Raw genomic sequence first — 12,300 nt, forward strand, 5'->3', positions numbered from 1 at the left:
CCGTCGTTCAGGTGGAGTCCCATCCCAATATCCGTTCATCATCGATCACCTCAAACAAGAGAAAAAGAAACGAAAGTTTAGAACTAAAAGCCCACATTTTTTTCAACATAGTCCTACGATTAATCTAATATAGTTCAAATGACTTAAAAAGTTGTGTTGAAATGACTTAAGAAACGTTTTTTTCAACTCTTTCCTCTTAGATGTCGGGAATCATTGTGGGTGGTTGTAGTAGTTATCGCTCATGAGAGTAGCGTTTAAAGCCCGTTTGTGGGTGCGGTTGTAGTAGTTTTCGCTCGTGATAGTAGCGCTTAAAGCCCGTTTGTGGGTGCGGTTGTAGTAGTTGTCGCTCGTAAGAGTAGCGTTTAAAGCGTGTTTGTAGGTATGGTTGTAGTAGTTGTTGCTCTTGAGAGTAGTAAATATTGTGTAGCTCATATAGTTTGTATAGCTTCCATTAAAAGATTAAAAGATTCATTTTTTTTTTTTTTNTTTTTTTTTTTTTTTTTTTTTTTTTTTTTTTTTTTTTTTTTTTTTTTTTTTAATATGTATTTGGATGACGTGTCCCTCCCAATGGATCCCAATATGGCCGATCAACTGCCAGCAGTACCGCCAAATCCCTGATCTTCTACAAATTTTATCGCCCCCAATTTTCTCTCTTCAATCGCCCGAGCCCTAACCCTAATTCTGGTCCTGTAATTTTCCATCATTTATCATTCATCGTTTCTTCTGATTTGAAAATTTTCCGGTGATCCCACGTTCTTTTGTAATTGTTTGAGAAATGGTATCCCCTGAAAATCCAAATTGGTTGTTTGATTATAGTTTGATCGACGACATCCCTGTACCGGATGCGAATTTTCCGGTCATGAGTTCAAGCTTCTCCTGGGCTGTTCAGCCCTTTAATGGCTCCCCTGATGCCGGGTAATCTTCAGATCCCTGTCAATTACTCGTTTGAGCTTGTTTTTATTTTTCTTATTGAACTTAAATTGGGTTTGCTGCATCGAATGTACTTTTATTTTGGGGGAAGATAATACTTTCCGGATTTTCGTGGCATGTCAAAGTTGTTAGGAATCCTGCCGTCCAGATTAATTTTCGAGATTATTTCTTTAAAGCAAGATTTCAAACTTGTTTTGAACATTTTTATATTGAGTTAGTAATTGGTTCGTCCTACTTATGACATGAAGATTGAGAGATTTTGGGGGAATGGTGTATAGATACTATACTTCTAATTCTGTTTGGTGAAGTATCACATCGTTGACCAAATTGATTTAGTATCCACGGGGTTGATAGGTGTAAACAACAAGACATTGGGGGTATGACTATCCCAAGAACTATTTATTGTTGTGTTTTTGGAAACTGTAAGACTGTAAGGGTGATGAGCCAAGGATGTCATACCATTGTGCATCTTGGCTTCTATGTTTGTATATGCTCACTTCTTTCTCCTTTGATGTTATTCTAGTGTGGAAATTGATGGATCATTGGCAGATTTGGATGGTCGTCTAGAATCTGGCTCAAAGAAGAGGTATGAAACCTTCATTATTACTTTCTAATCTGGTCTGTTTGGTAGAATCAGAGCCTTTTGCCTTGTAATAGCATGCTAGGTTTGAATGTCTTCCCATAACAACAATCTGGGACTTGAGATCATTAGAAATATCTTAGGACTATTGTTATTGTCACAAGTAGAGCTGCATGGTTTGAATGAATCATCAGATTTGACTTCAGGATTTCTTGGTGTTTTAATTGACTTTCAGGAAGCATTTTAATTAGTCATCACTTGTAATTTTGAGTTCCTTTAATTTAAAGTCCCCAGAAGTTTGTATCAAGGTTATGTTTTAATGGCCTCAAAATTAGGCGTACAGGCTAAGCTGATCTCTTTTAGTGGTTGGGGGTAATATAAGGGTGCTATCGCTTGTTTTATGACTGATGGAATTTAAGCCTCTAAGATTTTTGTTGAGATGTAAGGTCTTTACCCCGTGCAGTGTCACGGTCGTATGTCTTGCGTGTGGGGGTCACAACCTACTTTCTCTAAGTGAGGTTGTGATACACAGCACACAGGATACCTGTCTCCTTATTGGTTGTGAGTTAACTGGAGAGTGGAGAGCATTTGGTTTGGTTGGGAGTTAGCGATATAGCTTTGATCCTTCGTTCAATCAGATCCTTCGATCAATCCACTGATTGTTTTTGGTTTCTATTGTAATTATTATATTGCATACAGTTGAAAGTTTCAAGTTGGTATTGCATATGATTTAGTAAAAGGTTGTTGATCCATTGGTTTGCTTTCATGTATGTTCTCCGGGGTGAAATTTGGCTAAACATGTTTAAATATATTGAGCTGATTTAAGTAAGCCTAGATAGAGCAATAATAACAGAACAGAAATTAGAAGTGGAAAGAGAGATCTAATATGGCATCAAATGAAGTACACGTTTTCTGCTGCAGGGTGAGATCTGAATCATGTAGTGCATCAAGCTCCAAAGCATGTAGGGAGAAATTGCGGAGGGATAGGCTCAATGACAAGTACTTCCCCTGACCCGAACCAATGGGCAATCATCGCACATTTGCCCGTTCTATATTTTTGACCATTATATGTTGTCCCAACAAAAGCATGATTCTTATGATGAATCTCATAACAGGTTTTTGGAACTAGGTTCAATTTTGGATCCTGGAAGACTACCCAAAACTGACAAGGCAGCGATTTTAGTTGACGCTGTTCGAATGGTGAATCAGTTACGTAGTGAGGCTCGGAAACTGAAGGAATCAAATTCAAGTCTCCAGGAGAAGGTTAAAGAGTTGAAGGCAAGTCTCCATGGCTTTTTTTTTTTTATGCATTTCCATGGAGAAACCGAAACTCGTGAATGATTATACAGTTTCCTCTCTTCCTATCTCGTGTAGGCCGAGAAGAATGAGCTTCACGGCGGGAGGCAGAAGCTCAAGGCAGATAAGGAGCAGCTAGAGCAGCAAGTAAAGTCCATGCCTGCTCAACCTGGCTTCTTACCTCCTCCACCAATCCCCACATTTGCTTCTCAGGGTCAAGCTCCTGGCAATAAGCTAGTTCTTTTCGTTGGTTACCACCCAGGTGTTGCCATGTGGCAGTTCATGCTACCTGCTGCAGTAGACACGTCACAGGACCACGTGCTCCGGCCACCTGTCGCCTAACTCGGTGGCAACTAAGGTTTGCCTGAGAAAAATCATTGGCAGCATCTGGTTGCTTGACTAATATACTAGTATTTCTTTAGTTAGTAGGGCTGTCAATTGATTTTGGGGTTGGCTATCTTATTTGTCATTGGACACTTGAGAACTCAAAGCCGTTTTGAGTTCTACAATTGTAAATGTATACAAAGAATTGATCATAAAAAGTAGATTATAAAGCAAAAGAAAATGGTGTTTATAAGCTTAATTTTCGAGAAACTAAAAACAAAATACAAATGGTCATCAAAATATTAATAAAATTCAAAGGTTATTTGCTTCCTATACCTATCCCCAAGTGTGCATAAGAGATTTGAAACGAACATGTTACACTTACAAGGTTAGTAAGAATGTTAGTAAGAATAAGAACTTAGGGACAGTGCCTCTAATTAGTGGACCTCCCAAATAAAGTGAGAATTCCTGAATAAAAAACTGAATAAAAAAGGTAAGGTAAGGGGAGTAGTTTAGTTTTGTGCATCCGAGGAAGTAGCTCCCAACTCTTGTAACATACTAGAGCCCTAGGTGGCGAAGAGGTGACATCGAGGTGCTAAATCTTCCCGTCGATGTGAGCTCTTGGAGAAGATCAACATGTCATCCCTAGAGTAACTTTTATCCATTGAGGGACGGTAGTCAACCAAACCTTTTTCATGGGGCAATTTGTTGAAAGAAACCTCCGATAGGACCTCGGTGACTAAAATGTATGCGAGGAAGTGTGTGAGATCCCAGATCGGTTGGAGAGGAAAATGAAGCATTCTTTATAAGAGTGTGGAAACCTCTCCCTAACAAATGCGTTTTACAAACTTTGAGGGAAAACTCAAAAGAGAAAACTCAAAGAGAACAATATTTGCTAGCGGTAGGCTTGGACCGTTAAAGTGTGGAGGGCTATTTTGGGTATTTTGTTAGGTGGTTTGTCATGGATGCTTTTGTAAGTGGGCATCCTTTTGGCAATGGTCTTGTGAATAGAAGGATGTGGAGACATGGGAGCTCTAGCATCCTCCTTGATATCAGAAAAGGCTCTATCAACCATTCAGCAAGGGTTAGACAAGCTAAGTTTATAACAAAACTAATACCTTAGCTCAAGGTAGATGGAGAATAACAACAAGAAAAAGCCCCTTACAAAGATCTTCCATTCTTTGTTAGTGGGTTTCTAGTGGCCCTGTAAAAGGGAAATCATAGATAGAACAAGACGGGTCTGATACAGACCAGCACAAGAACACCATCACATTCAAATTATTCATAATATCGTATCGACTATCGAAGTCGGTTCTAATGGCACGTCTATTATTTACATTACAAAACAGCTAGTTTGGAACAGAGATAATACTATAGCTGTGTTATTTACAAAGGTGCCATTAAACGAAACGCCATTAAACGAAACGCCATTAAACGAACACTGTATCAACTCTTCTCTATATTTGCCATATACACCCCATCAGTAAAACTTCCAGGAGAAACAAAAGAATGAACAGCAAACCAGAGGGATCATATTCTTATAGACCAACACTTTTCATCAGCAAAATAGAATAGTAACTAAAGAGATGAGAGTTGAGCAAAGTTCCTAGAATTATTTACCTCTACTCAAGCTCATCACATAAGTGGTCTTCATAATGATTCTCCACTCCCAGGCCACTTTTATGATTATTTACAGACTTGGGTTGAGACTCCATGCTTAGGCTCTCTGTACAATTATTTACATCATTAAGCTGGGTCTGTGACCTTGGGCATTCATATTCATTTACAGTACCCTTGGTTTCTGTCACCATCTTGTAACCATGCCTACCGGTTCCTTCGGGTCCGTTTCCGATAACAGAGCTGTGAGGAATCGTGACATTCCTCCATGATTGCCTTCCATTTTCAGATCGGCCAGATTTCGGGTCGCTACTACTATTTAAGAACCTGAATTTCAGAGGAAAAATTTGATGAGAAACAAAGAAACTTGCGTCGAGCACGTGTAATAGTAGGCATTCTATTCGCGTATAATTTACAAAGACGTTCTGTCTTCCTAAATAATGTAACAGCCCAAGCCCACCGCTAGTAGATATTGTCCGTCCCCTCACGGTTTTATAACGCGTCTTCTTGGGAGAGGTTTCTACACTCTCATAAAGAATGTTTCGTTCTCCTCCCCAACCGATGTGAGATCTCACAATCCACCCCCCTTCGAGGTCCAGTGTACTTGCTGGCACACCACCTCGTGTCCACCCCCTTCAAGGCTCAGCCTCCTCGCTGGCACATCGTCCGGTGTCTAGCTCTGATACCATTTGTAACAACCCAAACCCACCGCTATCAGATATTGTCAGTTTTGGAGTTTCCCTTTCGAGCTTCCCCTCACGGTTTTAAAACGCGTTTGCTAGGGAGAGGTTTCTACACCCTTATAAAGAATGCTTCGTTCTCCTCCCCAACCGATGTGAGATCTCACAGATAATGTCTGACTAAGCCGGTTATTTGAGTGTAAAAAATATATATATGGACATATATAAGTTCAACCCTCTTCAGATTCTTCTTAATCATGGCTCTTTTTAGCATGATCTTTTTGTTTCCTATGAGTCAATCACAAGCTGGAAAATAAAGCTCACCTTGTCTGCGGAAATTTGGGCGGCTGAAGATGGTCAAAAACTGGAATCAGGTCTTTTGACCGAGCTTCGATCATACGAGTAGGAATCCTTTCGATTTCGAGTTCTCCATAACAATCTATTTCATCTCGTTCAACTCCATCTCTTGCCATCACTTGAAAATATATCTGGTCATCAATAACAAAAAGTGCAGGCACGTAAATCTCAAACAAAAAACAAAGGCCTACTTCTTAAAGACATGAATCAAACAGTAAATACCTCAGGTTTTGTCCACAGTGGAGTAAGAGCAGCATGCATCTGCAGCTCCGCTTCTGAAATATACAGGTGATATTGTTCCTCTCCACAAGTCTCTGCCTTCAAGACAGTGCCACTAGCTTCAAGAACAATAGAGTTCCCATTCATTTCTTCACAATAATTTTTCTTGCAATCGAAACCTCCGCTGTCACCGTATATGTCGATGCTATTATCTTGAGCTCGACAGTTATGCTTTTGAGATATATTCCATTTCTGGATAGGTTCAACCACTAGTCTTGCATCCAGCTCGGGGGCTAATTCAAGAGCTGTGCTAGATCTCGGCAAAACTATAGTTGAATCTAAACCCACTCGCAATGCGTACTGTATCATATTGCCAGATGGAGAAAAAACTAATATGTCGTACCTCGCCTCAGACGATCCATTGTCTACGTGCAAAGCATTTCCCTTGCATTCATGGAAAGTTGAAGCAATAGCTCCCAAAACAATACCCGCTCGACCAGTTGCAGCGGCTGCAGCACTACTGACAGTGCCCCGCCAGCCATTACTTCCATGGTGTAGTCTAGTAATTGGAGAAAGTGTAGGTGGGCTACCAGTAGCACACAGGCTCTGTTTACTAGACACGTGCGAACCAGAGTCAACTTGTCGAACGATTTGTCGTGCAGGAACTACAGGACCGCCATTTCTAGTAATAGAGCTAATGTCAGCAGATGGGATATTCACCTGCCCTCCAGAAGGGTTTATAGCAAAGAGATGGCTCGTCCCTCTAGAGGAACTAATCATGATCCAGTTGCTATCGTAGCTGAAACTGATGTCTTGTATGACCTGAAAATCGAACCAGAAATATGATTACGATAATAAACAATGGCTGAAACAGTCCAAAATCGAACTAAAATTGCATTACTCTTACTGCGTTAGTGAAGCCTCTTTGCAGTCTGTACAAATGGCTATAAGATGCAGATGAATCCGAGCGCGAACTTGGCATAATTTTAAAAACGTTTACGCTATGACCCTGAACAGAAGCCGTTACCAAGATGATGCCACTCGGATTAAAGCATAGAGCAGAAATCGGGCTCTTATGTGCCTTAAACTGGGTGATGATCACTTTGCTGACAATGTCTTTCACAATAACCTGAAAACCAAAAGTAGAAGGGAAGAACAAGATCAAACATTGTCAAGAAAAAACACTACAGAGGAAGAAAAAGAAGAAGTTGAAGAAAGTAAGAAACAAACTAAAGATTAATACAGACCATTCCAACACTATCTGTATCTGCCGCATGGCCATTAAGAGCTCCAATACCCTGAGCACCTGATTGAAGAGAATTGTAGCTTTCGGGTAAGAGATCGGAGTAATACCTCGACAGTTTCTTAATACTCTTGTCGCCGAGCGTAACAATGCCCGCTGCAAGTTGTTTACTCGATTCCTTTGCATAGTGAGCAACTAAACTTCCATTTGAAGAAGAATGAGAAAAACTAGCAGAAGGTTTTAAATGCTGTGGAATCACTCGTCCTGTATTTGACACCGTGATCGGACTACCACTATAAGCCAGCCATCTAGGTCCGACTGCAAGGGGTCCATAACCTATACCTCCTCCAGATCCAGGAAAACCAGAAACAACAGGATTTGTAAGAATTATATGTTCCTTCTCCAAAGTTGTAGCATTGATGCAGTGTATCTGTTGCACAAACGACTCGAATTCTTACCAACTAAACTGTTTCCTGTTCTTTAATTGTTTAGAAACAGATTTGTGTAAGCAAACATACCTGAGTTGCCAGAGAAATGGCAACGACCAAGGGACTGCATCTCACCGAATAAACGACTGATCTAAATTTGAGCTCATCCACGTAAGTTTGGGACTTCAGCGAATAAAATCTAACAAAAGTAGGCATAAAATTCCCATCTACTAGTTCCTGGCCCTTCGAGATGGCTGCATTGCCAGAAGAGGCTAATTGATCCTGTATGTTAAAAGCAGCAGCAATGGAACCAGAAGCCGAAAGTACTAGCAATGGCCTACTTTCTGCAAACTTATCTCCTGATCTCATTGATGGTATTGGTCTGGGTAACACTTGCATGTACGAAACAGAACCATCATAACGAGAAACAAGAACTTGGACATTATTTGCTTCCTCGACATCCCAAACCTGGAAACCGGAACGAAAACCCAACAGAAGCACCCGTCGAATGACATTGTCATCCCTCTCTAACTTGTCAAAGCCAGCCCAGTTCACCTTCATTATTTGGCAATCGAATATGAATCAATAATCACCGATTTATGAACAAAACACAGTAAAATCGAAGGGCGCTAACGTTATACAGATAAAGATTACCAGATTTATGAGTAAAGTCAAACGAAACGTTACTGATCTTGGAGATATCTACTGATACTAAGATGCATTTAAAGCCAAAGAACATTCAGCATATAAGGATAGCAAAAAATAATTGAAATACTGAAGCAAAACTTCTTTAATTTCCAGAATTATTTCACAAAGGCTACTTCCATTGCTTCATCAATCAAGCTTTTAAAACGCAATAATCCACAGACAAGCTAACAGCTTCTGTTTTGCCTAATGAACAACTACAAGAAAAAATGGAAATAATTCCCAAATTTGGGCCATCAAGAACATGGTGAGTACCATTCCAATAAGTTGTCAAAGACATTACATGGATGATCTATGCCGGTAAAATCATATATACCAACACAGGAATACTCATTATTCCCAACTTGGCACACAGTACGTTGGTCAGGAACTCCACGGTAATTAGTAGATGGGCCATATTTGACCGAGAGCGAGTCTTACATACGAGCCCAAAAATTCTAAATAAGCATATAGAGAGTCAGTAACCTAAGCTAAAGATAGTTGAAATACCTTGGTGAATAAAACTTAAAAACAACTGGAAAGATAAGTAATAAACACCTTGGTGAATAAAACTTAAAAACAACTGGAAAGATAAGTAATAAACTTTCGAATGACAAGTTAGCTACTTACTAGTAAATTAATTATTCATCAAGATTATTTTAACTTTTCTTTCCAGATATAGAAGATGCAAGCCAACCAAGGACGAAACCAACGGGCTAGAGACTACAAGGAATCCATTTCTATACATGTGTTTTCATTGTTGAAAACTTACTCCGGTTATTTTGGTGTGGTAAAAAGTACTGGATTCACATGCTTTACTTGTTATGTATGAGTTTCAAGACTAGTTTTCGAAGTAAATTATCTCTGTCAGATGGTAACTCCTGTGCATCGAATTGTCGATGAGCGGTGTTACAAGTTGGTCGAGTGCATAAATGAGCTGCAAATGCTGGAAAAGGTTCACCAGCCCATTTCCATTTTTTATGCCGTATACATGCATCAGCCTATTATGAAATTTCACCATATAACGCTTCCTCAATCACAGAAACAACTTAAAACCACAAAAACCAAAAGGGCCCACCAGAACTCATCATTGTTCCAACAAATATCATAAATAAACAACAAATCATTATAAAATTCAAGTAGAAGCTTACCTGGGATCCTTTTGCTTCACCATCCTTATCCACCAAAGAAGATGCCACTGATGCAGCCGACCGTGCCACAGTCGAAGCACCAGAAGAAACGTTCTTCATGTAGCTAGAGAAGGCCCGGAATGAACTTGATATGAAACCATGAGCCCGCCCAGAGCGAGCTACGGATCCCTGTTGCTTTAGAGCTCCATCATTCCTCATCCCCAGAATCAAAGTGAACAAAACACCCAATACCCAAAACACAAGAATCACCAATTCTTCAGATTCCACTCTAATCATAACCCCAGGCTGTTTCTTCTTCAATCCCCAGCAATTACTGAAAGGCAAGAAACAGCCCCTCTAAATTTCAACACATTCGATTTCAAGCCCCCAATAACCCACAAAAAGAATCGATCAATACAACGAAATCGCTTCAAATCCGATCCTGAATCATTTGAATCACCCCAGTTTTGCGCAAAAACAAAAGGCAACGAAAAGGGTGCAGCAAACCCAATACACAAAATCTCAATACCCAGAAGAAAAAAGCAGGCAACAAAAGAAATTCGAAGTAAGTACTCTTTTCCTTACCTGAAACGAGCTTTTGGAACTCTCTTTAACTTTGCCAAAAGAATTTAAAAAAAAAAAACAAAAACAAAAACAAATCAAATAAAAACAAAAAGAAGCTAAAATTCAAAAGGGAAAATGAAATCCCAAAAGTTTAAATAATGAAATCAATCAAATATAGAACATATTAAGTCGAAAACCGATTAAGAAACGGAATACGGCCAAGAAATCACCGGAAAGGATCTGAGAAAAAGAGAGAATCAAGGAGGGGGAAGAAAAGGGGCATTCGGGTATTCGGATAACGGAGAAGAAGTAATTATCTTCGTTTCGGCAAATAAAAGCGACTCGTTCTTCTCTCTCTCTTCGAGAATTTGATATATTTAATCGCGAAATCAGGGATTTGAGTATTATGAATTTTCTTTCGATCACCCGAAGTCTCTGAAAACCAATCGCCAATTCCCTCGCACGTCTCTCCCTTTTCCCAACCCTATCAATTTCTCTCTCTAGAAACTCAAAAACTAAGAAAGTTATGAACTTTAGGGCCAAGGGAACAACAAAAACGCTCCTAACAAATGGAGGGTAGAATGGTCATTCAAAATATTTCGAGAATCGATCAATTTGGACTATAAAAGTTAGGTTGGGTTAGACTTTTTTTTTTACTTGAGTTGGTTTGCGGGTTGACATTTTTTTTATCGGGTCAACCTATGACCTTACTTTTAAGATTATTACGAAAACTACGTGTGCAACCGTTGTTAGTGGACGTTATGACTTATGAATGTTCATTAGTGTAACACGTACGGTTGATAAAGTATTATATTTATAAATGATTTTAAAAAAGAGCAACCCGACAACCTAACCCAGCTCGTGTAGGTTCTGAAAAATTACGTTAGAGATGGGTTTGAAAGAATAAGATTTGATTTTATTATCGGTTGAAATATGTCAATAAAATAATATCTAAGGAATAAATTTTAACATTTAGAAGGGTATAATTGGAATTTTTTAATATATAGAAATAAATTAAAAAAGAAAAATAATAATTTGTTTAGTCTATATAATCAAAATTCAATATTTAAATATTATTTTTAAGTTTTTAAAAACATTTTTTCATTTAAAATATTTTTTAATTTTTAAAAAATATATTTTATTTTTTCATAATTTATTAAACATATTTGAATTTTTGGTCACATTCTAAAAACAAAAATAATTTATTAAAAAAATATATTTTTTAAAATTTTTTAAAAATTAACTTAAATTTTGAAAACACGAGAACCTACAAGGTAAAGTAGTGTTTGTGCGTTTAATTTTTAAAATAGAAAAAAGATGTGAAATAAACTTTAAAATTTTTAGAATTTTAAAAAATTGTCTGTTACGTATCATCATCAGCCTCACGTTTTTAAGGTGCGTCGTAGTAGAACTGATACTTATTTAGATACTGTCTTCTTTGGATTTTTCCTTTCGAGTTTCCCCATATCTATCAACGGTGGATTTAGGCTATTACAAATGGTATCAGAGTTAGATACCGAACAGTGTGCCAACAAGGACACTAGACCCCCCAAAGGTTGGTTGAAGAGGGTAACGAAGCATTATTTGCAAGGGTATAGAAACCTCTCCCTAATAAACACGTTTTTAAATCGTGAGGCTAGCGGTGATACATAACGGGCTAAAGTAGACAGTATCTACTAACGGTGGGCTGTTAAAAGATTGAGTATAGATTCCCCGCCTTTTTTTGTTTGGCCAAACTATTCCAATTTTAGTCTCTTTCCAAATCACAACATCCAAAAGCAACATGATTGGATAAGCTACAAGTTGCAGGAACAATGTCCAATCTAACCTACAAAACACATCAACTTGTGCTGATGAGAAATCATGCACTTGTTCAAAGCATCCAACCTAGGAACATCTTTTACTTTGAAGCAAAGTTGTGACTAGGCAAGGATATCGCTGCTTGTCTTGTTTCGGAGGAGGTAAGAAAGGTGTAATGCCATAAGCCACTGCTAGCAGATATTGTCTGTTTTGGTCTGTTACGTATCGTCGTTGGCCTCACGATTTTAAAACGTGTCTACTAGGGAGAGGTTTTTTCCACATCCTTAAAAGGAATGTTTTGTTCTCTTCTCCAACCGATGTGGGATCTCACAATCCACCCCCCTTGGAGGCCCAACGTCCTCGCTAGCACACCGTCCGGTTTCTTAACTCAGATATCATTTGTACTACCCTAAACCCACCGCTAGCAGATATTGTCTGCTTTAGCATA

The 12,300-nt window shown here is 38.8% G+C and overlaps 2 protein-coding genes across 2 annotated transcripts; one reads left to right on the plus strand and one right to left on the minus strand.

The window, feature by feature from the left end:
• The first annotated feature begins 588 nt into the window (after positions 1–588).
• On the plus strand, positions 589–3,384 carry LOC111796646 (transcription factor ILR3-like). The gene is made up of 5 exons (XM_023679362.1): positions 589–915; positions 1,454–1,516; positions 2,432–2,509; positions 2,626–2,788; positions 2,885–3,384. The coding sequence occupies exons 1-5, from the start codon at positions 776–778 to the stop codon at positions 3,146–3,148; spliced, it is 708 nt and encodes a 235-aa protein (XP_023535130.1). The 5' UTR covers positions 589–775; the 3' UTR covers positions 3,149–3,384.
• A 990-nt stretch (positions 3,385–4,374) lies between these two features.
• On the minus strand, positions 4,375–10,579 carry LOC111796593 (autophagy-related protein 18f-like). The gene is made up of 7 exons (XM_023679283.1): positions 9,510–10,579; positions 7,765–8,229; positions 7,251–7,676; positions 6,911–7,132; positions 6,007–6,825; positions 5,752–5,915; positions 4,375–5,074 (listed from the first exon to the last, which is right to left on the minus strand). Exons 1-7 carry the CDS (start codon positions 9,783–9,785, stop codon positions 4,753–4,755), a joined length of 2,694 nt encoding a protein of 897 aa, XP_023535051.1. The 5' UTR covers positions 9,786–10,579; the 3' UTR covers positions 4,375–4,752.
• Between the last annotated feature and the right edge of the window lie 1,721 nt (positions 10,580–12,300).

Source organism: Cucurbita pepo, chromosome LG06 (assembly GCF_002806865.2).
Source record: "Cucurbita pepo subsp. pepo cultivar mu-cu-16 chromosome LG06, ASM280686v2, whole genome shotgun sequence".
In the NCBI taxonomy this organism is placed as follows: Eukaryota; Viridiplantae; Streptophyta; class Magnoliopsida; order Cucurbitales; family Cucurbitaceae; genus Cucurbita; species Cucurbita pepo.

Coding starts and splice junctions, on each gene's coding strand:
- LOC111796593 (XM_023679283.1), bottom strand. CDS start 9,785: ATGATTAGAGTGGAATCTGAAGAATTGGTGATTCTTGTGTTTTGGGTA. Junction 7,133..7,250: donor ATACAGATAGTGTTGGAATG/GTCTGTATTAAT, acceptor TTTGGTTTTCAG/GTTATTGTGAAAGACATTGT. Junction 5,916..6,006: donor CACTGTGGACAAAACCTGAG/GTATTTACTGTT, acceptor ATTGATGACCAG/ATATATTTTCAAGTGATGGC.
- LOC111796646 (XM_023679362.1), top strand. CDS start 776: ATGGTATCCCCTGAAAATCCAAATTGGTTGTTTGATTATAGTTTGATC. Junction 1,517..2,431: donor GAATCTGGCTCAAAGAAGAG/GTATGAAACCTT, acceptor TTTCTGCTGCAG/GGTGAGATCTGAATCATGTA. Junction 2,789..2,884: donor AGAAGGTTAAAGAGTTGAAG/GCAAGTCTCCAT, acceptor TATCTCGTGTAG/GCCGAGAAGAATGAGCTTCA.